At 42.6% G+C, this 21,553-nt stretch overlaps 1 protein-coding gene across 2 annotated transcripts in view; it reads left to right on the top strand.

The window, feature by feature from the left end:
• The window catches only part of LOC109871094 (radixin-like), a 36,102-nt gene extending 16,920 nt beyond the window's left edge, over nucleotides 1-19,182 (top strand). The window contains exons 3-14 of one of the 2 annotated variants that reach the window (XM_020461924.2): nucleotides 3,428-3,511; nucleotides 10,321-10,539; nucleotides 10,664-10,815; nucleotides 10,997-11,080; nucleotides 11,196-11,342; nucleotides 11,703-11,799; nucleotides 12,132-12,295; nucleotides 13,238-13,368; nucleotides 14,428-14,588; nucleotides 16,120-16,212; nucleotides 16,742-16,951; nucleotides 17,900-19,182. In XM_020461924.2, coding sequence (XP_020317513.1) covers nucleotides 3,428-3,511; nucleotides 10,321-10,539; nucleotides 10,664-10,815; nucleotides 10,997-11,080; nucleotides 11,196-11,342; nucleotides 11,703-11,799; nucleotides 12,132-12,295; nucleotides 13,238-13,368; nucleotides 14,428-14,588; nucleotides 16,120-16,212; nucleotides 16,742-16,951; nucleotides 17,900-18,064 — 1,707 coding nt within the window. In that variant the 3' untranslated portion in view covers nucleotides 18,065-19,182. Of the gene's footprint in view, nucleotides 1-3,427; nucleotides 3,512-10,320; nucleotides 10,540-10,663; nucleotides 10,816-10,996; nucleotides 11,081-11,195; nucleotides 11,343-11,702; nucleotides 11,800-12,131; nucleotides 12,296-13,237; nucleotides 13,369-14,427; nucleotides 14,589-16,119; nucleotides 16,213-16,741; nucleotides 16,952-17,899 lie in introns of those variants that run through there. The other variant, XM_020461925.1, reaches the window with a different exon arrangement.
• Nucleotides 19,183-21,553: the final 2,371 nt, after the last annotated feature.

Here is a 21,553-nt window from a genome sequence, read left to right as displayed (position 1 = left end):
CACTCACAAACTTTTACAGATGCACAATCGAGAGCATCTTGTCGGGCTGTATCACCACCTGGCACGGCAACTGCTCCACCCACAACCGTAAGGCTCTCCAGAGGGTAGTGAGGTCTGCACAACGCATCACCAGGGGCAAACTAACTTACATTTTTATATTTGACATTTATTTAGTCAGTTAAGAACAAATTCTTATTTTCAATGACGGCCTAGGAAGAGTGGGTTAACTGCCTGTTCAGGGGCAGAACGACAGATGTTAGATATTACTGCATGGTTGGAACTAGAAGCACAAGCATTTCGCTACACTCGCATTAACATCTGCTAACCATGTATATGTGACAAATAAAATTGGATTTGATAGGTCCTCTCTCCTTGTGCACGCTCCTGATAGATCCTCTCTCCTCGTGCACTCAGTGGTGGGAAAAAGTACCCAATTGTCATACTTGAGTAAAAGGATACCTTAATAGAAAACGACTCAAGTGAAAGTCACCCAGAAAAAATCATACTTGAGTAAAAGTCTGAAAGTATTTCGTTTTAAATGTATCATAAGTAAATGTAATTGCTAAAATATACTTAAATATCAAAAGTAAAAGTATAAATCAAATTTGATTTGTCACATGCGCCGAATATAACCGGTGTAGACCTTACCGTGAAAAGCTTACTTACAAGCCCCTTAACCAACAATGTAATTTACCCCCTTTTCCTCCACAATTTCGTTGCGTTCTTGTCTCATCGCTGCAACTCCCCAACGGGCTCGGGAGAGGCAAAGGTCGAGTCATGCTTCCTCTAAAATATGACCCACCAAATCGTGCTTCTTAACACCCGCCCGCTTAACCCGGAAGCCAGCTGCACCAATGTGTTGGAGGTAACATGGTCCAACTGACATCCGAATTCAACATGCAGGTGCCCAGTCTGCCACAAGGAGTCGCTAGAGTGTGATGAGCCAAACCGTCCCCTACTCCAGACAATGCTGGACTCCCAGTCACGGCCACTCGGGAGGCCACCAACAAAGCAGTTTTAAGAAAATCTAGTTAAAGTATTTGCTAAATAAACTAAATAAAAAATGAATAAAAATTAACACAATAAAATAACAATGAGGCTATATACAGGGGGTACCGGTACCAAGTCAATGTGCGGAGGTACAGGTTAGTCGAGATAATTTGTACATGTAGGTAGGAGTAAATTCCTTATATTAAGCAAACCAGACCACACCATTCGCTTTTTTTTTACAGATAGCCAGAGGCACGCTCCAACACTCCGACTTAATTTACATACTAAGCATGTGTTTAGTGACTCCACCAGATCCGATGCAGTAGGGATGACCAGGGATGTTTTCCTGATAAGTGTGTGAAGTAGACACTTTTCCTGTCCTGCTAAGCAATCAAAATGTAACGAGTACTTTTGGGTGTCAGGGAAGATGTATGGAGTAAAAAGTACATCATTTTCTTTCAGGATGTAGTGAAGTAAAAGTTGTAAAAAAATATAAATGGCAAAGAACAGATACAAAAACTACTTATGGAGTATTTTTACTTAAGTACTTTACACCACTGCTTGCATGCTCCTGATAGATCCTCTCCTCGTGCACGCTCCTGATAGATCCTCTCCTCGTGCACGCTCCTGATAGTACCTCTCCTCATGCACGCTCCTGATCGATCCTCTCCTCGTGCACGCTCCTGATAGACTGCTGCGCCACTCGGAAGCCCCAAAAAGATCTAAGGCACTGCATCTCAGTGCTAGAGGCGTCGCTACAGACCCTGGTTCGATTCCAGGCTGTATCACAACTGACCGTGCTTGGGAGTCCCATAGGGCGATGCATAATTGACCCAGCGTTGTCTGGGTTAGGCTGTCATTGTATATAAGAATTTGTTCTTAACTTAAAAATCCTCTCCTCATGCGTGCTCCTAATATAGCCTCTCTCCTTGTGCACACTCCTGATAGATCCTCTCTCCTCGTGCATGCTCCTGATAGATTCTCTCTCTCCTCGTGCATGCTCCTGATAGATCCTCTTTCCAAGTGCACACTCATTAGGCCCATCCTCTGCTTGTGCACACTGCTCTAAATGTGTGCATGCTCTTCAAGCATCTATTTCAGCGTGTATACTTCTCACTGCTAGTGTATTGTCCCCGGCTTCCTCTCTGTTGGTGCTACTGTACTGTATATCCCCAGGCAAGTGCTGTCAGCTGAGTCAGCTAACTATGCACTGGGATATAGACTCCCTCTGTCACCCTTCTTATTGCTAGAGGCCAGCCTCTCCTCCTCTTCTCTCCATGCCAGCCTCTCCTCCTCATTGGGGTTTTATCAGGACACAGCTTCTTGCCTAGCTGCTCACTCTTTTACTGTTGGCTGGCTGATACTGTACGTCTGGCTGAGCCTGACTTGCTGTAGTCACACACACACTGGAGCAAGGGGAGTTCTTACACACTGACTGGAAGGGAGATAGTTGGCCACATATTTGGACTGAAGCTACAAATGACCCATATAGTTTTGATGGGCTAAATGTGTCTTGATGTTTGGGTACGAGACTTGTTGCAGTTGTTCTGAGGCCTCTGTGTTCCATAGGTGGGATTAAGATGGAGTGTGTTTTCATTAATGGGTAAAAGGTTGTATGACTTTTATCTGAGGCGATGAATTAACATACTTATGATGTCCTGGATTGCATTTGATTGTTTATTGCCCCTGGTGCAAATCTGTAATACTTTGGCCCACCTCTCAGCTCCTAGAACAGAACAACACTGCAATATTCACTCCAAGTTTTTCAGGCACAGAGGATTTACTTTTTAAAGCGGTGAATAATTCAAACCCATGGAGTTCTGTTTCTGTACAAGTAATGTTTACTCATTCATGCACTAAATGGCACAGACAAATGGCTGCTGCTGCTATTCTGGTGCCAAATCACTGCTATCGGTTCCCTCTTTGTGTGTGTGTGTGTGTGTGAGAGAGAGTGTTTTCGTCTTCATGTTTGTGGCACAGCCCTCTTGGCTACATCATTGCTCAACGTAAAGTGGTAGTTGACCCAAATTTAGGAAATGACAATGTGTGTGTAGATATCCTACAAGAGGATAGGGATATTTCTAGAAGAATGATAAGCAGTGGACCTCACATCTTCAGCAGAAGACTGCACACAGGTGCCCACTCAACACAGTCTGATTAAATCCAACATCCATGTGAACACACATTAGGCTTTAGCTCCTGGCTCCCTCTCTCTAATTCCCATGCAGCGACGTGTCCCATGCAGTTTACTGGGTTCAGTCGTGGCTGCTGTATACATTAACAATATGTGTTCTCTTCTCTCCAGCTGTGAGATAAAGGGGACGGGGTGCAGCTGAGTAGACTGATAGAGGGGGGGAGCAGCCTGCCACATGGGCTTTGTGATGCATACTTATATAAACGTATCTTTGGGGAAGTTAACATGTGTGTCTGTGTATAGATCAATGTGCGTGTCACCACCATGGATGCAGAGCTGGAGTTTGCCATTCAGCCCAACACCACCGGCAAACAGCTCTTTGACCAGGTAAGCATGGTTTTAATTCAACTCTCATGCTCACTCCCTCACATACAGACTAGCTTCATGACCAGGTAAGCATAAGGTTAATTTACTTCTCACTTACACCACTCACTTACAGACTAGCTTTATGACCAGGTAAACATGGGGTTAGCGTACAACAAACACACACTAGCCTGTGTGTGTGATTTAAAAAATATATATATTTTTTATATATATATATATATACAGTGCCTTGCGAAAGTATTCGGCCCCCTTGAACTTTGCGACCTTTTGCCACATTTCAGGCTTTAAACATAAAGATATAAAACTGTATTTTTTTGTGAAGAATCAACAACAAGTGGGACACAATCATGAAGTGGAACGACATTTATTGGATATTTCAAACTTTTTTAACAAATCAAAAACTGAAAAATTGGGCGTGCAAAATTATTCAGCCCCCTTAAGTTAATACTTTGTAGCGCCACCTTTTGCTGCGATTACAGCTGTAAGTCGCTTGGGGTATGTCTCTATCAGTTTTGCACATCGAGAGACTGAAATTTTTTCCCATTCCTCCTTGCAAAACAGCTCGAGCTCTGAGGTTGGATGGAGAGCATTTGTGAACAGCAGTTTTCAGTTCTTTCCACAGATTCTCGATTGGATTCAGGTCTGGACTTTGACTTGGCCATTCTAACACCTGGATATGTTTATTTTTGAACCATTCCATTGTAGATTTTGCTTTATGTTTTGGATCATTGTCTTGTTGGAAGACAAATCTCCGTCCCAGTCTCAGGTCTTTTGCAGACTCCATCAGGTTTTCTTCCAGAATGGTCCTGTATTTGGCTCCATCCATCTTCCCATCAATTTTAACCATCTTCCCTGTCCCTGCTGAAGAAAAGCAGGCCCAAACCATGATGCTGCCACCACCATGTTTGACAGTGGGGATGGTGTGTTCAGGGTGATGAGCTGTGTTGCTTTTACGCCAAACATAACGTTTTGCATTGTTGCCAAAAAGTTCCATTTTGGTTTCATCTGACCAGAGCACCTTCTTCCACATGTTTGGTGTGTCTCCCAGGTGGCTTGTGGCAAACTTTAAACAACACTTTTATGGATATCTTTAAGAAATGGCTTTCTTCTTGCCACTCTTCCACAAAGGCCAGATTTGTGCAATATACGACTGATTGTTGTCCTATGGACAGAGTCTCCCACCTCAGCTGTAGATCTCTGCAGTTCATCCAGAGTGATCATGGGCCTCTTGGCTGCATCTCTGATCAGTCTTCTCCTTGTATGAGCTGAAGGTTTAGAGGGACGGCCAGGTCTTGGTAGATTTGCAGTGGTCTGATACTCCTTCCATTTCAATATTATCGCTTGCACAGTGCTCCTTGGGATGTTTAAAGCTTGGGAAATCTTTTTGTATCCAAATCCGGCTTTAAACTTCTTCACAACAGTATCTCGGACCTGCCTGGTGTGTTCCTTGTTCTTCATGATGCTCTCTGCGCTTTTTACGGACCTCTGAGACTATCACAGTGCAGGTGCATTTATACGGAGACTTGATTACACACAGGTGGATTGTATTTATCATCATTAGTCATTTAGGTCAACATTGGATCATTCAGAGATCCTCACTGAACTTCTGGAGAGAGTTTGCTGCACTGAAAGTAAAGGGGCTGAATAATTTTGCACACCCAATTTTTCAGTTTTTGATTTGTTAAAAAAGTTTGAAATATCCAATAAATGTCGTTTCACTTCATGATTGTGTCCCACTTGTTGTTGATTCTTCACAAAAAAATACAGTTTTATATCTTTATGTTTGAAGCCTGAAATGTGGCAAAAGGTCGCAAAGTTCAAGGGGGCCGAATACTTTCGCAAGGCACTGTATATGCAGGAGTACGAGATAATTGGGGTAGATATGTACAGTTGAAGTCTGAAGTTTAAATAGACCTTAAATAGACCTTAGCCAAATACATTTAAACTCAGTTTTTCAAAATTCTTGACATTTAATCCTAGTAAAAATTCAGTTTTAGGTCGGTTAAGATCACCACTTTATTTTGTGAAGTCAGAATAATAGTAGAGAATTATTTCAGCTTTTATTTCTTTCATCACATACCCAGTGGGTCAGAAGTTTACATACACTCAATTATTATTTGGTAGCATTGCCTTTAAATGGTTAAACTTCCACAAGCTTCCCATAATAATTTGGATGAATTTTGGCCCATTCCTCCTGACAGAGCTGGTGTAACGGAGTCAGGTTTGTAGGCCTCCTTGCTCACACCAGCTTTTTCAGTTCTGCCCATACATTTTCTATAGGGATGGAGATCAGGGCTTTGTGATGGCCACTCTAATACCTTGACTTTGTTGTCCTTAAGCCATTTTGTCACAACTTTGAAAGTATGCTTGGGGTCATTGTCCATTTGGAAGACCCATTTGCAACCAAGCTTCAACTTCCTGAATGATGTTGCTTCAATATATACACACAATTTTCCTTTCATCATGATGTCATCTATTTTGTGAAGTGCACCAGTCCCTCCTGCAGCACCCCCACAACATGATGCTGTCATACTTGCTGAGTGGCCTTTCAGGTTACGTCGATATAGGACTCATTTTTCTGTGGATATAGATACTTTTGTACCTGTTTCCTCCAGCATATTCACAAGGTCCTTTGTTCTGGGATTAATTTGCACTTTTCGCACCAAAGTACGTTCCTTCCTAAGCGGTATTTTTAGGTCCTGGCTGATTTCTTTAGATGTTCCCATGATGTCAAGCAGAGAGGCAGTGAGTTTGAAGGTAGGCCTTGAAATACATCCACAGGTACATCTCCAATTGACTCAAATTATGTCAAATTACTCAAATTATGCCTAACAGAAGCTTCTAAAGCCATGACATCATTTTCTGGAATTTTCCAAGCTGTTTAAAGACACAGTCGACTTACTGTATGTAAACTTCTGACCCACTGGAATTGTGATACAGTGAAATCTATCTGTAAACAATTGTTGGAGAAATGACTTGTGTCATATACAAAGTAGATGTCCTAACCGACTTGCCAAACTATACTTTGTTAACAAGATATTTGTGGAGTGGAGTGGTCATTTGCAGCTCCACTCCAAAGATTGTCTGACAATTCTCCCCAATGCGACTAGTTCATTCTGTAGTGTTGGAAGGGAGCCCAGCTCTGACTCAACAGGAATCCTCTTCTGTTGACTGGGCACTGCTGGTTCCCCTCACAGCTCATCAGAGTGTGTGCGCCACTCAGTCATTGGACTCCATTGACCTTAACTTACTCTCCCATACACACTCGGTCATGCTCACTACAACACGCCTGCACGTGCGCGCAGACACACACACACACACACACACACACACACACACACACACACTTGTTTAACAATTTATAACCATTCAAAATACTTTTTTCCCCAAAACTAATTCTAACATCAATTCTACCTTAACCTAAGCCCCCTAGAAATAGCATTTGACCTAACAAAATGTTACCAGTTCGTCAAATTTTTGTTTGTTACTATTCTTGTGGGGACTGCTGGTCCGCAGAGCTGAGTGCAACGGAGTGGCTTGTAGTGTGTGTGTGTGTGTGTGTGTGTGTGTGTTTGCATTTCTGAATTATAGTAAGATGAGCACAATAAAGAAGACTCATTTGATAATTTCATGACGTCAATGATAACATATTTAATCGAATATGACTTGTTTCTCCTATCGCACAAAAATAGGCATCATGGTGATATGCATCAATATTATTATTCACATAGCTACTTCACATACTCATCCACTTCTGCAATTTTGGATCCATTTGTTGAGAGAGTGCGGAAGGTATTCCGACCCCTTGACATTTTCACATTTTGTTACGTTCCAGTCTTATTCTAAAATGGATTAAATAAAAACAATTCTTCATCAATCTACACACGATACACCATAATGACAAAGTGAAAACAGGTTTCAGAAATGTTTGCAAATGTATTAAAACTAAACTTTTACAGAAGTATTCAGACCCTTTGCTATGCGACTTGAAATTGAGCTCAGGTGCATCCTGCTTCCATTGGTCATCCTCTAGATGTTTATACAACTTGATTGGAGTCCACCTGTGGTAAATTAAATTATTTGGACATGATTTGGAAAGGTACACACCTGTCTATATAAGGTCCAATAGCTGACAGTGCATGTCAGAGCAAAAACCAAGCCATGAGGTTGAAGGAATTGTCCGTGTAACTCCGAGACAGGATTGTGTCGAGGCGCAGATCTGGGGAAGAGTACCAAAACATTTCTTCAGCATTAAAGGTCCCCAGGATAACAGTGGTCTCCATCATTCTTAAATGTAAGAAGTGGAACCACCAAGACTCTTCCTAGAGCTGGATGTCAGGCCAAACTGAGCGATCGGAGAAGGGCCTTGGTCAGGGAGGTGACCAAGAACCTGATGGTCACTCTGACAGAGCTCCAGTGTGCCTCTGTGGAGATGAGAGAGATGAGAAACAAGATTCTCTGGTCTGATGTAACCAAGATTCAACTCTTTGGCCTGAATGCAAGTGTCACATCACCTGGCACCATCCCTATGGTCAAGCATGGTGGTGGCAACATCATGCTGTGGGGATGTTTTTTCAGCGGCATGGACTGGGAGACTAGTCAGGATCGAGGGAAAGATGAACGGAGCAAAGTACAGAGAGCTCCTTGATTAAAAACCTGCTCCAGAGTGCTCAAGAACTCAGACTGGGGGCGAAGGTTCACCTTCCAACAGGACAACGACCCTAAGCACACAGCCAAGACAACGCATTGGTGGCTTTGGGACAAGTCTTTGAATGTCCTTTAGTGGCCCAGCCAGAGCCTGGACTTGAATCCGATCGAACATCTTTGGAGAGACCTGAAAATAGCTGTGCAGCGTTGCTCCCCATCCAACCTGATAGAGCTTGAGAGGGTCTGCAGAGAAGAATGGGAGAAACTCCCCAAATACAGGTGTGCCAAGCTTGCTGTGTCATACCCAAGAAGACTCGAGGCTGGAATCGCTGCCATAGGTTCTTCAGCAAAGTACTGAGTAAAGGGTCTGAAACTTATGTAAATGTGATATTTCAGTTTTTAAATTTTTTAAAATAAATTTGCAAACATTTCTAAAAACCTGTTTATGCCTTGTCATTATGGGGTATTGTGTGTAGATTTGAGAAAAAATGAAAAATGTAATCAATTTTAGAGTAAGGCTGTAACATAACATAATGTGGAAAAAGTCAAGTGGTCTGAATACTTTCCGAATACACTGTGTAGGTGGAACGAACTGAAGATGGGACAGCCGGGCATTCATGCGGTTGCGTCTGTTTATGCTGTTAAATGGACTCTACAACATTTACTCAGATTGAGCAGCCCCCAACTCCACCCCCATAAAAATACATTGCGATCCTCCACACAATCACATTACACAACAAACGCAGTACAATACACCAGCAAGCACCACATTACAAGTGTACATCCAGTTGTGCAACTGAGTCCTGGACTTCCTGATAGGCCACCCCTAGGTAGTGAAGGTAGGAAACAACACCTCCACTTCGCTGATCCTCAACACAGGGGCCCCACAAGGGTGCGTGCCCAGCCCCCTCCTGTCCTCCCTATTCACCCATGGCTACGTGGCCACGCACGCCTCCAACTCAATCATCAAGTTTGCAGACGACACTACAGTAGTAGGCCTGATTACCAACAATGACGAGACAGCCTACAGGGAGGAGGTGAGGGCCCTGGCGGAGTGGTGCCAGAAAAATAACCTCTCCCTCTTCGTCAACAAAACAAAGGAGATGATCGTGCACTTCAGGAAACAGCAGAGGGAGCACGCCCCATCCACATCGACGGAACCGCAGTGGAGTTTCACGTTCCTCTGCATACACATCACTGACAAACTGAAATGGTCCACCCACACAGACAGTGCGGTGAAGACCAGGACACCTACACCACCCAATGTCACAGGATGGCCAAAAAGATCATCAAGGATATCAACCACCCGAGCCACGGCCCGTTCACTCCGCTACCATCCAGAAGGCGAGGTCAGTACAGGTGCATCAAAGCTGGGACTGAGAGATTGAAAAACGGCTTCTATCTCAAGGCCATCAGACTCTTAAATAGCCATCACTAGCCGCCTACCACCCATTTACCCAACCCTGCACCTTAGAGGCTGCTGCCCTAAAGACATGGAATCACTGGCCAATTTAATAATGGATCACTAGTCACTTTTTAATAATGTTTACATGCTGCTTTACTCCTCTCATATGTATATACTGTATTCTATTCTACTGTATTTAGTAACTAGTCACTTTAATAATGTTTACATGCTGCTTTACTCCTCTCATATGTATATACTGTATTCTATTCTACTGTATTTAGTAACTAGTCACTTTAATAATGTTTACATGCTGCTTTACTCCTCTCATATGTATATACTGTATTCTATTCTACTGTATTTTAGTCAATGCCACTCCGACATCGCTCATCCTAATATTTACATATTTCCTAATTCCATTCTTTTACTTTTTAGTTTTGTGTGTTGTGAATTGTTAGATACTACTGCACTGTTGGAGCTAGAAACACAAGCATCTCGCTACACCCACAATAACATCTGCTAAATATGTGCATGTGACCAATAAGATTTGATTTTAATGATAACTCTGGGTTTGTTGCCCCTGGCTCCTTGTTAGCCATATTGCTAACTTGGCCTGGCCAAACAAAGTTCAACATTTGCTTGAATACCTCGGCCCCATCCCAAACATCCCCACAGAGAAGACCACCCTCAACCTCACACACACAACCCACCCCAACGCACCTATAGATAGCCTGCTAATCATTGATGCATTTTGTGTTTTCAGGTGGTGAAGACAGTGGGCCTCCGGGAGGTGTGGTTCTTTGGCCTGCAGTACACAGACAGTAAAGGTTACAGCACGTGGCTCAAACTCAATAAGAAGGTGACACAGCAGGATGTGAAGAAGGAGAACCCTCTGCAGTTTAAGTTCAGAGCCAAGTTCTTCCCTGAGGACGTGTCTGAGGAACTCATCCAGGAGATTACGCAGAGACTCTTCTTCCTGCAGGTAACACACACGCGCGCTCGCACACACACACAGTTCTACAGTGTGTCCTTTGTACTCACAATGTACATTGCAGATCCAAACAAAGCATTCAAACAAGCGTGTGTGTGTTCCCTGCCCATTCCAGGTGAAGGAGGCCATCCTGAACGATGAGAACTACTGTCCTCCAGAGACAGCTGTGTTGCTGGCCTCCTACTCTGTCCAGGCCAAGTATGCAGACTACAGCAGAGACGTCCACAAGCCTGGTTACCTCACCTCCGACCGCCTGCTGCCACAGAGGTCTGTACTCCATATCCATTCCTCTGTTCCCTCACTGTCCCCCTCAGAGGGAGTGTGTTCTTTCTTAAATGAGCTGTTCTTTAGTAAAGTTGCTAAACTCGATGACAATACATCTGTTTGGTCTTTTGATGCCAGGCCTCTACTGTGGCTCTGTTTGAATAACCCTGTGTGTGTTCTGCAGAGTGCTGGAGCAGCACAAGTTGACTAAGGAACAGTGGGAGGACAGAATACAGACCTGGCATGAGGAACACACAGGCATGCTCAGGTATGTCTGTGTATGAGGGTCTCTGTCTGTGTGTGTGGCTTTGTATTAGGGTGTTTGTATCACACTTTCTCCTCTACACAAGTTATAACTTTCTAATGTGTGTTTGTGTACATAGAGAGGACTCTGTGATGGAGTATCTGAAGATAGCCCAGGACCTGGAAATGTATGGAGTCAACTACTTTGAGATCAAGAACAAGAAGGGAACCGAGTTGTGGCTGGGTGTGGATGCACTGGGACTCAATATCTACGAACATGAGGACAAGTACGCAATACTGACTTATACAATGTGGAATAATTATTTGTCCACTTATTTATTTGATATACTCCATGACACTATCGCCCTCTGCTGGCCATGGATGGTACCTCTAGTTTCATTTTTTTACTACTCTGACATCAAATCAAATGTTATTAGTCACATGCGCCAAATACAACAGGTAGACCTTACAGTGAAATACTTACTTGCGAGCCCCTAACCAACAATGCAGTTTAAAGAAATACGGATAAGAATAAGAAATAAAAGTAACAAGTAATGTACTGTAGATAGGTAGTTATCTTCCTATTGCATATTACTGTACTAGCATAGTGTTGAGACAGTCTGTGTTATCCCTTCCCTCCACCCCAGGTTGACACCAAAGATTGGCTTCCCCTGGAGTGAGATCAGAAACATCTCCTTCAACGACAAGAAGTTTGTCATCAAACCCATCGACAAGAAAGCCCCAGTAAGTCCGTCTACCGGGAAGGCAGGGGACCCGTCTACCGGGAAGGCAGGGGACCCGTCTACCGGGAAGGCAGGGGACCCGTCTACCGGGAAGGCAGGGGACCCGTCTACCGGGAAGGCAGGGGACCCGTCTACCGGGAAGGCAGGGGACCCGTCTACCGGGAAGGCAGGGGACGGTGGGAGGAAATAATACAACAATAATATAATAATAATAATAATGGAGTAGAGTTGTCCACCCCTGTTCTCCACCTTGCACTGTCTGTAAATGACCTGTAAATTGAATTAAACCCTTCCTCTCCTCTTCCATTTTCTCCCCTCCTCCTCTCACTGCAGGACTTTGTATTCTACGCACCACGGTTGCGGATTAACAAGCGTATCCTGGCGCTGTGCATGGGAAACCACGAGCTGTACATGAGGAGGAGGAAGCCTGATACCATCGAGGTGCAGCAGATGAAGGCCCAGGCCCGGGAGGAGAAACACCACAAACAGATGGAGAGGTAGAGTACTGGGTGAACACATGTGGTTATGATTCTGACCAGAAGGGGGCAGCATTGTATTACAATATGTCTAGTCTGCATTAGAACCACATAAAAGGTAAATCTCTATTTCCTTGATTCCCAAAAGGAGGGGAGAAGAGAGGATACAGGGAATTACAGAAATGAAAATGAGATACAAGTCTGATCTACCATCCTGACAGCTGCTCTCTGAAGATCAGGATGGTCCAACGAGGCTATTGAGATACAGCCTTGGACTGCATATCTCTGTATGCAGTGGTGTAAAAATATTTTAAAGGACTATTTACGTAGTTTTGGGATGTATCTGTACTTTACTATTTATATTTTTCACAACTTTTTACTTTTACTTTACTACATTCATAAAGATAATATGTACTTTTTACTCCACTACAGTTTCCCTGAAACCAAAAAGGAACTTGTTAAATATTGAATGCTCAGACAGAACAGAATTATGGTCCAATTCACACACCTATCAATATAACGTGTTGTCATCCCTACTGCCTCTGATCTGGCAGACTCACTAAACACAAATGTATATACTGTGTTTGTAATTCATGTATGAGTGTTGGAGTGCGCCCTTGACTGTCCATAAAAACATATCTTTTTTAATTGTGCCGTCTGGTTTGCTTAATATAAGGAATTTTATGTATAGCTTTTACTTTTTCACTTTTACTCAAGTATGACAATTTGAGTAGTTTTTCCAATAGTGTTATGTGCATTTTTGTGTGTCTTGTCTTTTTGTAAAGCATCTTAGAATGTTGTACCTATTTTGTGATGATAATATTTTATACATAAAAATATAGTTTGATATTGAATATTATTTATATATATATATCTGTCAACCGGGATATATATTCTACAATTAGTTTAATTATTTTGAATATATTATTAGCCCAGGCATGTTCATCGTCTTTTGTTTTACAGAGCCCAGCTAGAAAACGAGAAGAAAAAACGAGCGCACGCAGAGAAAGAGAGGGAGAAGATGGAGAAAGAGAAGGATGAGCTGATTGAGAGACTCAGACAGATTGAGGAACAGACGCTAAAGGCCCAGAAAGGTACACACACACACACACACACACACACACACGCTAAGGATACATCAGAGGAAAAATGACTTATTTGCATTCTCTCACTTATTTTTAAATGTCATAGGTTAACCTTGCAAGCAACACCTTGGTGTTACACTAAAGGAATCCACGTGCTTCCAAGCCGAAACAATTCTCAAGAGTTTGTGTGTATATTATGACAACATTTTGTGACATATTTCTTCGTTCTATACCTTTTTTCCGGCTGTTCTGCCACACTGAAAAATAAAATCATACTGCACCAAACAACTTAGATGTAAAATTGCACTACTAAGATCTCCTTGTCAAAAATGTCAAAATTAATGACAGATTTCTTGAATTATTTTCGATTTATTCGGACTATTTTTAGGAAATGTATACTGGCTACGTCATCTCAAAATGGACGCCTTTTTATAGTTTTTCAAGGGAAGGTCTTTTAAGGGAGTATGCGAGCACACTCATTCGGTTCAGCTAGCTGAGGCACCAGCCGAACTGAAGCATGCTGACGCCTTAACACCCACTATAGTACACAACTGGTGTTCAGACACACAATCACCACAGAACAAGTTCACAGCTACAACATTTGCATTCAAGCCTCTTATCAGGAGGAGTGAGGAATGGAATATCAGTTAGAGATGGGCATAGGATGACACTGCCAGCTGTTATATCATGTTACGGGAACATTCTCTCTATTGTTGGCCCTTGACTCGTTGCACCACAGCTTTTCTGTTAGGACAGGACAGCATGCCTGGGATGTATTTGTGGACAAGTATTAGCCATTGAGGCTATAGTGCTGACATTATGGTGCCTCTAGAAATCTGATTTTATAATATAGATGAGGCCTTTCTCAGGTAAACACTGTCATTCCATTGGAGATTATTTGAGTACTCCTCTTGTTTCATAAAATATATAGATTAATGTGTGAATGTATATCAGGAAAGATGGGTGTGATTCCTGCTCAGATCGGAGTATATTTGCCATAAATTGTTGTCAATTGTGTGTGTATCTTTGTCGGTCTCTGTCTGTGTCGTTCTGTGTACACTCATACAGAGCTGGAGGATCAGACACGCAGGGCCCTGGAGTTGGACCAGGAGAGGAAGAGAGCGAAGGAAGAGGCAGAGAGGTTGGAGAAAGAGAAACAGGCAGCAGAGGAGGCCAAAGCAGCGCTGGTTAAACAGGCTGCTGACCAGATGAAGAACCAGGAACAACTGGTAACACATCACATCAACAGTCTGGGCCACGCTTTGGATCAGGGCCCCGTTTACTGAACATACTTTCAGTGCATACTTCTTTCCTTCCTTCCTTGAAAAAAATCACTGATCTTATATGAAATGATTAGTGAATGCAATATGATAAGACACCTTACTCTGCTTTCTATTTATTGATTACGTCAAGGAAGGATGGGTCTTAGTGTAGTTAACCATGTAAATATACCTACTGTCGGCAGGTATACAGTAATTCTCTAAATCAACAATCTCCTCTAGATTGTGCAATTATCACACTAAAACAGTTGTAAATTCTCTATTCTACATTATAAACTGGGTGGTTCGAGCTCTGAATGCTGATTGGTTGACAGCCGTGTTATTTCAGATGGAATAACACAGGTATTTTTATTTATTTAACCTTCATTTAACTAGGCAAGTATGACAGCATTTATTTTTACTGCCGTAATTACATTTGTAACCAATTTAGAATAGCAATAAGGCACCTCGGGTTTGTGCTATATGGCCAATATACCACTGCTAAGGGCTGTATGCAGGCACTCTGCGTTGCGTCGTGCATAAGAACAGCCATTAACCGTAGTATATTGGCCATATACCACAAACCCCTGAGGTGCATTATTGCTTAGACATATCATCACTGTAATAACCCTGTCCCTGCTCTATTATCACCATGTCAATACATACAGTTATATGTAAATAAGTGAGACTGACTTTTGTAAACACCTCCTCTGGTCACACTAGATTTTATGGATGGTTTTACTAGCATTCCACAGGTGATTTGGTTATTCCTCATGGTATTGGTTTTTTCTTGGTCTTTCACTTGACATGCCTAAGCCCAACGCATAGCTCAACTTTGTGCTTCAGCTCCAAATGACTGATTATTGTCTTATTTAGAGAGAGTCATTGTTTTAAAGGGATAGGTCACCCAAATGACAAAGTAACATATTGCTTTCCTTACCCTGTGAGCAGTTTATGGGAAAGGTATGACAGCAACCCATGCTTTGGTTTTGTTTACCTGGCCACTGTTTCTGGCCATTGTGGCACAACATTTGGACATGCATTTGATGGCCAGGTAAACAAAAGCGAAGCATGAATTGCTGGCACACCTTGTCCATAGACTGCTTACAGGGTAAGGAAACCTAAATGCAATTTGGGTGAACTTTCTCTTTATGCGTTGGGAAATAACATTGATGTATTTGGTTTGATGCTGTGTTGGAAGGCCCTGAGGCAGTAACCTTTTTAGAGTGCTGACAGATATGTGCGATTGAGGTGTTAATGGGGGGAATTCTATCCTCTTACCAGCCTCTCTCCCTCTGGTATTCCAGGTAATATTTCATAGGTGGTATAACATGTTAACAGTACTCACCACAGAACCAATTTATATATTTATATTGATATTGGTTGGTCATTAAGTTTAATGTGAGGGAGAATGGGCCATGGCCAACTCTTGCAGTCTGGTGGCCAGTGTGTTGGGGTGTGTGTGTGTGACAGAAGTGTGCCTTGTGCTTGTCGCTCGCAGGCCGCTGAGCTAGGAGAATTCACCGCCAAAATCGCTCTGCTTGAAGAGGCCAAAAGGAAAAAGGAAGAGGAAGCGACAGAATGGCAACACAAAGTAACAGTTACCACCTCTACCTCTCTCTGACCCCCACATGCCCCCTGCGCTTACTGAACTAATGCATTATTCTAATGGTGTCTGTGTCTAAATGTGTGACCTCAAGCCAAATAGTATACCAGCTTTCCTAAAATAACTTCAGAAGGTTTTGTGTGTATGTGTGGGAGCTGAGGTTGAAATGGTGAGCGAGGACTTGTTTTCATTGTGTGTCTGTCCATTTGCATGTTAACCCGTTACTGTGTGCATGAATGTTTTACTGATTTTTACAAGTCTCTGGCCTGCTCAGGCCCTACACGTGCATTACCTTTTAAATACAGATGTCCCTGTGTTTTGGCAAATGTATCTTAACATGTGTTGGTGTATGAGTTTGTGTGTGAAAGCAACAATGTTTGTTCTACCTGTTGTGGATCCAAATAGAATATTGAAATGTGTCTGTACTGTGTGATAGTTATGTACAATACAATAGATGAGCACTTTATTGAACGCCAAGTGACAGTATTTCGCACATTAACCTCCCCCTCCCCACTAGGCCATCTCAGCCCAGGAGGACCTGGAGAAGACTAAAGAGGAGCTGAAGTCTGTGATGTCATCACCCCCGGTGCCAGAGCACGATGAGCAGGATGAGACGAATGCTGAGGGTAGCACCGAGCTGCACAGTGATGGGGTCACCAGCCACCACAGCGAGGAGGAACGTGTCACAGAGGCCCAGAAGAACGAACGCGTCAAGGAACAGCTGCAGGTAGGCTAATGAAGACATGGCCTCACTTACATTTAACATTTTAGTCATTTAGTAGACGCTCTCTCCAGAGCGACTTACTCTACAATTAGTGCATTCCTCTTAAGATAGGCAACAATACATCACAATGGTGCTTAGTGGGTAGAGCATGGCTCTTGCAACGCCAAGATAGTTGGTTCAATTCCTGGAATTACCCCTATGTGAGAAAAGGTTGTACTCTATGGATGTTGAAGATCATTAACCTGCAGGTGTGTGTCACCGCTTTGATGTTTGCAGAGAACGACAGGGTGTTGTCCAGGGTCACGCCAAGGTTCTTTGCACTCTGGCAAGGGGACACTGTGGAATTGTCAACCGTGATGGAGAGGTCATGGAGTGGGCAGGCCTTTCCCAGGAGATAGAGCAGTGCTGTTTTGTTGAGCTTGAGGTGGTGGTCAGACATCCAAGCTGAGATGTCTGCCAGGCAGGCAGAGATGCGTGTTGCCACCTTGGTGTCAGAAGGGAGGGAAGCAGAAGAGTAGTTGAGTGTCATCCGCATAGCAATGATCAGAGAGACCATGTGACTGTTGAGAGACCTGGTGTACAGAGAAAAGAGAATGGTGATGATATAAAGAGACTTGGTGTAAAGAGAAAAAAAACTTGTTGAAAAGAGGATGAGCACCTAGAACCGAGCCCACGGGGGGACACCAGTAGTGAGAGCACGTGGTGCAGACACAGATCCTCTCAATGCCACCTGGTAGTAGTGACCTGCCAGGTAGGATGCAATCCAGGAGTGTGCAGATGCCATTAGGATGGAAGCTCAAACTAACAACTGCAAAAACATGTAGGGTTATGGTTAGGCCTAGTGTTTGGGTTAATGGATCAACAGTTTGCTGATAATTTGTTGAACTATAGACCCTGTCTGCAACTACCAAAATGAAGTGTTCTCTCTCTTACCCTCTCCCCATCTGTCAGGCTCTGAGTTCAGAGTTGGCCCAGGCGAGGGACGACACCAAGAAGACCCAGAATGACATGCTACACGCGGAGAACGTGAAGGCTGGGAGGGACAAGTACAAGACCCTGCGTCAGATCCGCCAGGGAAACACCAAGCAGCGCATCGACGAGTTTGAGTCCATGTGAGAGACCTCGCCCTCCCACCCTTGCATTGCCACGACAGCGGCTCGTTTTTGTGTACAGCAAAACCTGCCCGTTCCAGTCCCATTCCCCCAAATCCCTACTTGCAAAAAGGCCAGAGGTGTGTGGATTCAATGTCCCGCCAACTATGCCTTGCCAAAGCTCTGCCCACTAGCGGATGGCCAATCAAACTGCTCCATGCTTAGAGCTCTGCCTAACCACATCTGGACTCGCCTAATCTGGAATGGCAAGCAACATACTGTCGAAGAGAACTTCTCCATGAACCAAGGATCATTTAATGCTTGCATGTCTGATGTAAGAATGGATAGAGAAATTGGTTGATATCTTGCTTTCATTGAGAGGGAACAATTGCAGTTTAACTTTTGGATGTCGCTGGCCAGCTTGTATGTAAAAGCTTTAAATACCTTACGTTTATTTGTTTGCCATTAGATTAAGAATTTTAATAGTTTTCTTTTTTTAACGAAACAGCCTTATTTGTCTCATTTAATTTCGGCTTCATATTTAACTGTGGTGAGTTAGCTGTGCTCTAGTCAGTCATGGGTCAGCTGATGTTGAACCAGTGGTTTAATTCCTCCAGAATTTGACAACTCCGTTTATCTGTCCGTTCTGACCCATACCTTTGTGTCGTTTATCGTCAATTGAAGCATTTACCATTTATTTATTTTCATTCACAATAAAGATTCCATGTATGTTTCTTATTTCCAGTCAGTCAAAGTGTTCATCCCCAGGTTGAACGAGGTAAAACCAAATTGGAGGGAGGCAGCAGTGCATTATTATATGGATGGAGTGATATGAGGAACTGTTCATTTTGAACATTCCAGATTCATCACCTTCCAGACATGTAAGAATGGGGGAAATAAAAGAACCACAAAACCGCCCTAGCCACGTTGGTTTTCTAAATCAAGGTTATTTAAGGAATGATCAGGTCAGCATCCTCCTTGAATTTACAACTGGTGTTGTTTCTGGTGAAAGAAAAAAAACTGTTATTAAATTGTAAATATCAATTGTTTTATCCTTAATGTCAATCGATGTACAATAATGTACTTTACTAACCTTTATCATCTTCAGTTATAACTTTGAACCCATTAATCATTAGTTAAAAACATTTAAAAAATGTAATGTTGTAGTAACCTTTCCAGAGATATTACCTTTCATGTAGTGTTGTAGAAAGATGACGACACATTATAGGCTATTCATTCAACTTTATCACCACAGTAAATGTAGCATCCAATTGATTTAAAATTTCAGATGTCAGAGTGCCTTCAGGAAAGTATCCCTTGACTTGTTTCACATTTTGTTACATTTTAGAATAAGGCTATAATGTATGAAATGGTTTTTCCCCCTCATCAAACAGTACCCCATAATGACTAAGCTAAAACCGGTTTGCAAATTTATTTTTAAGACACAACTGAAATATACTGTATTGAAGCACCTTTGGCAGAGATTTACAGCATTGAGTCTTCTTGGGTAATGACGCTACAAGCTCAGCACACCTGTATTTGGGAGTTTCTCCCATTCCTCTATGCAGAGACTTTGTAGTTCCAAATTTCTTTCATTTAGGAATGATGGAGACCGCTGTGTTCTTGGGGATCTTCAATGCTGCAAAAATGTTTGGTACCCTTTCCCAGATGTGTGCCACGACACTATCCTGTCTCTGAGCTCTACGGACAATTCCTTCGGCCTCATGGCTTGGTTTTTGCTCTGACACACACTGTCAACTGTGGGCCCTTATATAAACAAGTGTGTGCCTTTCCAAAGCATGTCCATTCAATTGAATTTAGCACAGGTGGACTCCAAGTTGTAGAAAAATCTAAAGGATGATCAATGACAACAGGATGCACCGGAGCTCAATTTTGAGTCTCATGGCAAAGGGTCTGAATACTTACAGTACCAGTCAAGTTTAGAACACCTACTCATTCAAGGATTTTTCTTTTATTTTTACTGTTTTCTACATCGTAGAATAATAGTGAAGACATCAAAACTATGAAATAACACATTTGGAATCATGTAGTAACTAAAAAAGTGTTCAACAAATCAAAATGGACTTTATATTTGAGATTTTTCAAAGTGGCCACCCTTTGCCTTGATGACAGCTGAGCACACTCTTGGCATTCTCTCAACCAGCTTCATTAGGAATGCTTTTCCAACAGTCTTGAAGGAGTTCCCACATACCCTAAGCACTTGTTGGCTGCTTTTCCTTCACTCTCTGGTCCAACTCATCCCAATCCATCTCAACTGGGTTGAGGTCGGGTGATTGTGGAGGCCAGGTCATCTGATGCAGCAGTCCATCACTCTCCTTCTTGGTCAAATAGCCCTTACACAGTCTGGAGGTGTGTATTGGGTCATTGTCCTGTTGAAAAATAAATGATAGTCCCACTAAGTGTAAACCAGATGGAATAATAAATCACTGACAGTGTCACCAGCAAAGCACCCCCACACCATAACACCTCCTCCTCCATGCTTCCTGGTGGGAACCGCAGATGCAAAGATCATCCGTTCACCTACTCTTCGCCTCACAAAGATACGGCAGTTGGAACCAAAAATCTTACATTTGGACTCATCAGACCAAAGGACAGATTTCCACCGGTCTAATGCCCATTGCTCGTGTTTCTTGGCCCAAGCAAGTTTCTTCTTATTACTGGTGTCATTTAGTAGTGGTTTCTTTGCAGCAATTCGACCATGAAAGCCTGATTTATGCAGTCTCCTCTGAACAGTTGATATTGAGATGTGTCTGTTACTTGAACTCTGAACCATTTTATTTGGGCTGCAATTTCTGAGGCTGATAACTCTAATGGACTTATCCTCTGCAGCAGAGGTAACTCTGTATCTTCCATTCTTGTGGTGGTCCTCATGAGAGCCAGTTCAACATAGCTCTTAATGGTTTTTACGACTTCACTTGAAGAAATTTTCAAAGTTCTTGAAATGTTCTGAATTGACTGACCTTAATGTCTTTACAGTAATGATGGACTGTTGTTTCTCTTTCCTTGTTTGAGCTGTTCTTGCCATAATATGGACTTAGCCTTATTTGGTAAAAGACCATCTTCTGTGTACCACTCCTACCGTGTCACAACACAACTGATTGGCTCAAATGCATTAAGAAGGAAAGAAATTCCACAAATGAACTTTTAACAAGGCACACCTGTTAATTCAAATGTATTCCAGGTGACTACCTCATGAAGCTGGTTGAGAGAATGCCAAGAGTCTGCAAAGCTGTCATCAAGGCAAAGGGTGGCTACTTTGAAGAATCTCAAATATAAAATATATTTTGAATTGTTTAACACTTTGTTTGCTATCTACAGGATTCCGTATGTTATTTCATAGTTTTGATGTCTTCTCTATTATTCTACAATGTAGAGCATAGTAAAAATAAAGAAAAACCCTTGAATGAGTAGGTGTGTCCAACCTTTTGACTGGTACTGTTAGGTATTTCATTTTTTACACATTTTCTAAATTTTCTAAAAACCTGTTTTTGCT

Source organism: Oncorhynchus kisutch, linkage group LG26 (assembly GCF_002021735.2).
Source record: "Oncorhynchus kisutch isolate 150728-3 linkage group LG26, Okis_V2, whole genome shotgun sequence".
NCBI lineage: Eukaryota > Metazoa > Chordata > Actinopteri > Salmoniformes > Salmonidae > Oncorhynchus > Oncorhynchus kisutch.
This window is presented reverse-complemented; position numbering and strand designations above follow the sequence as displayed.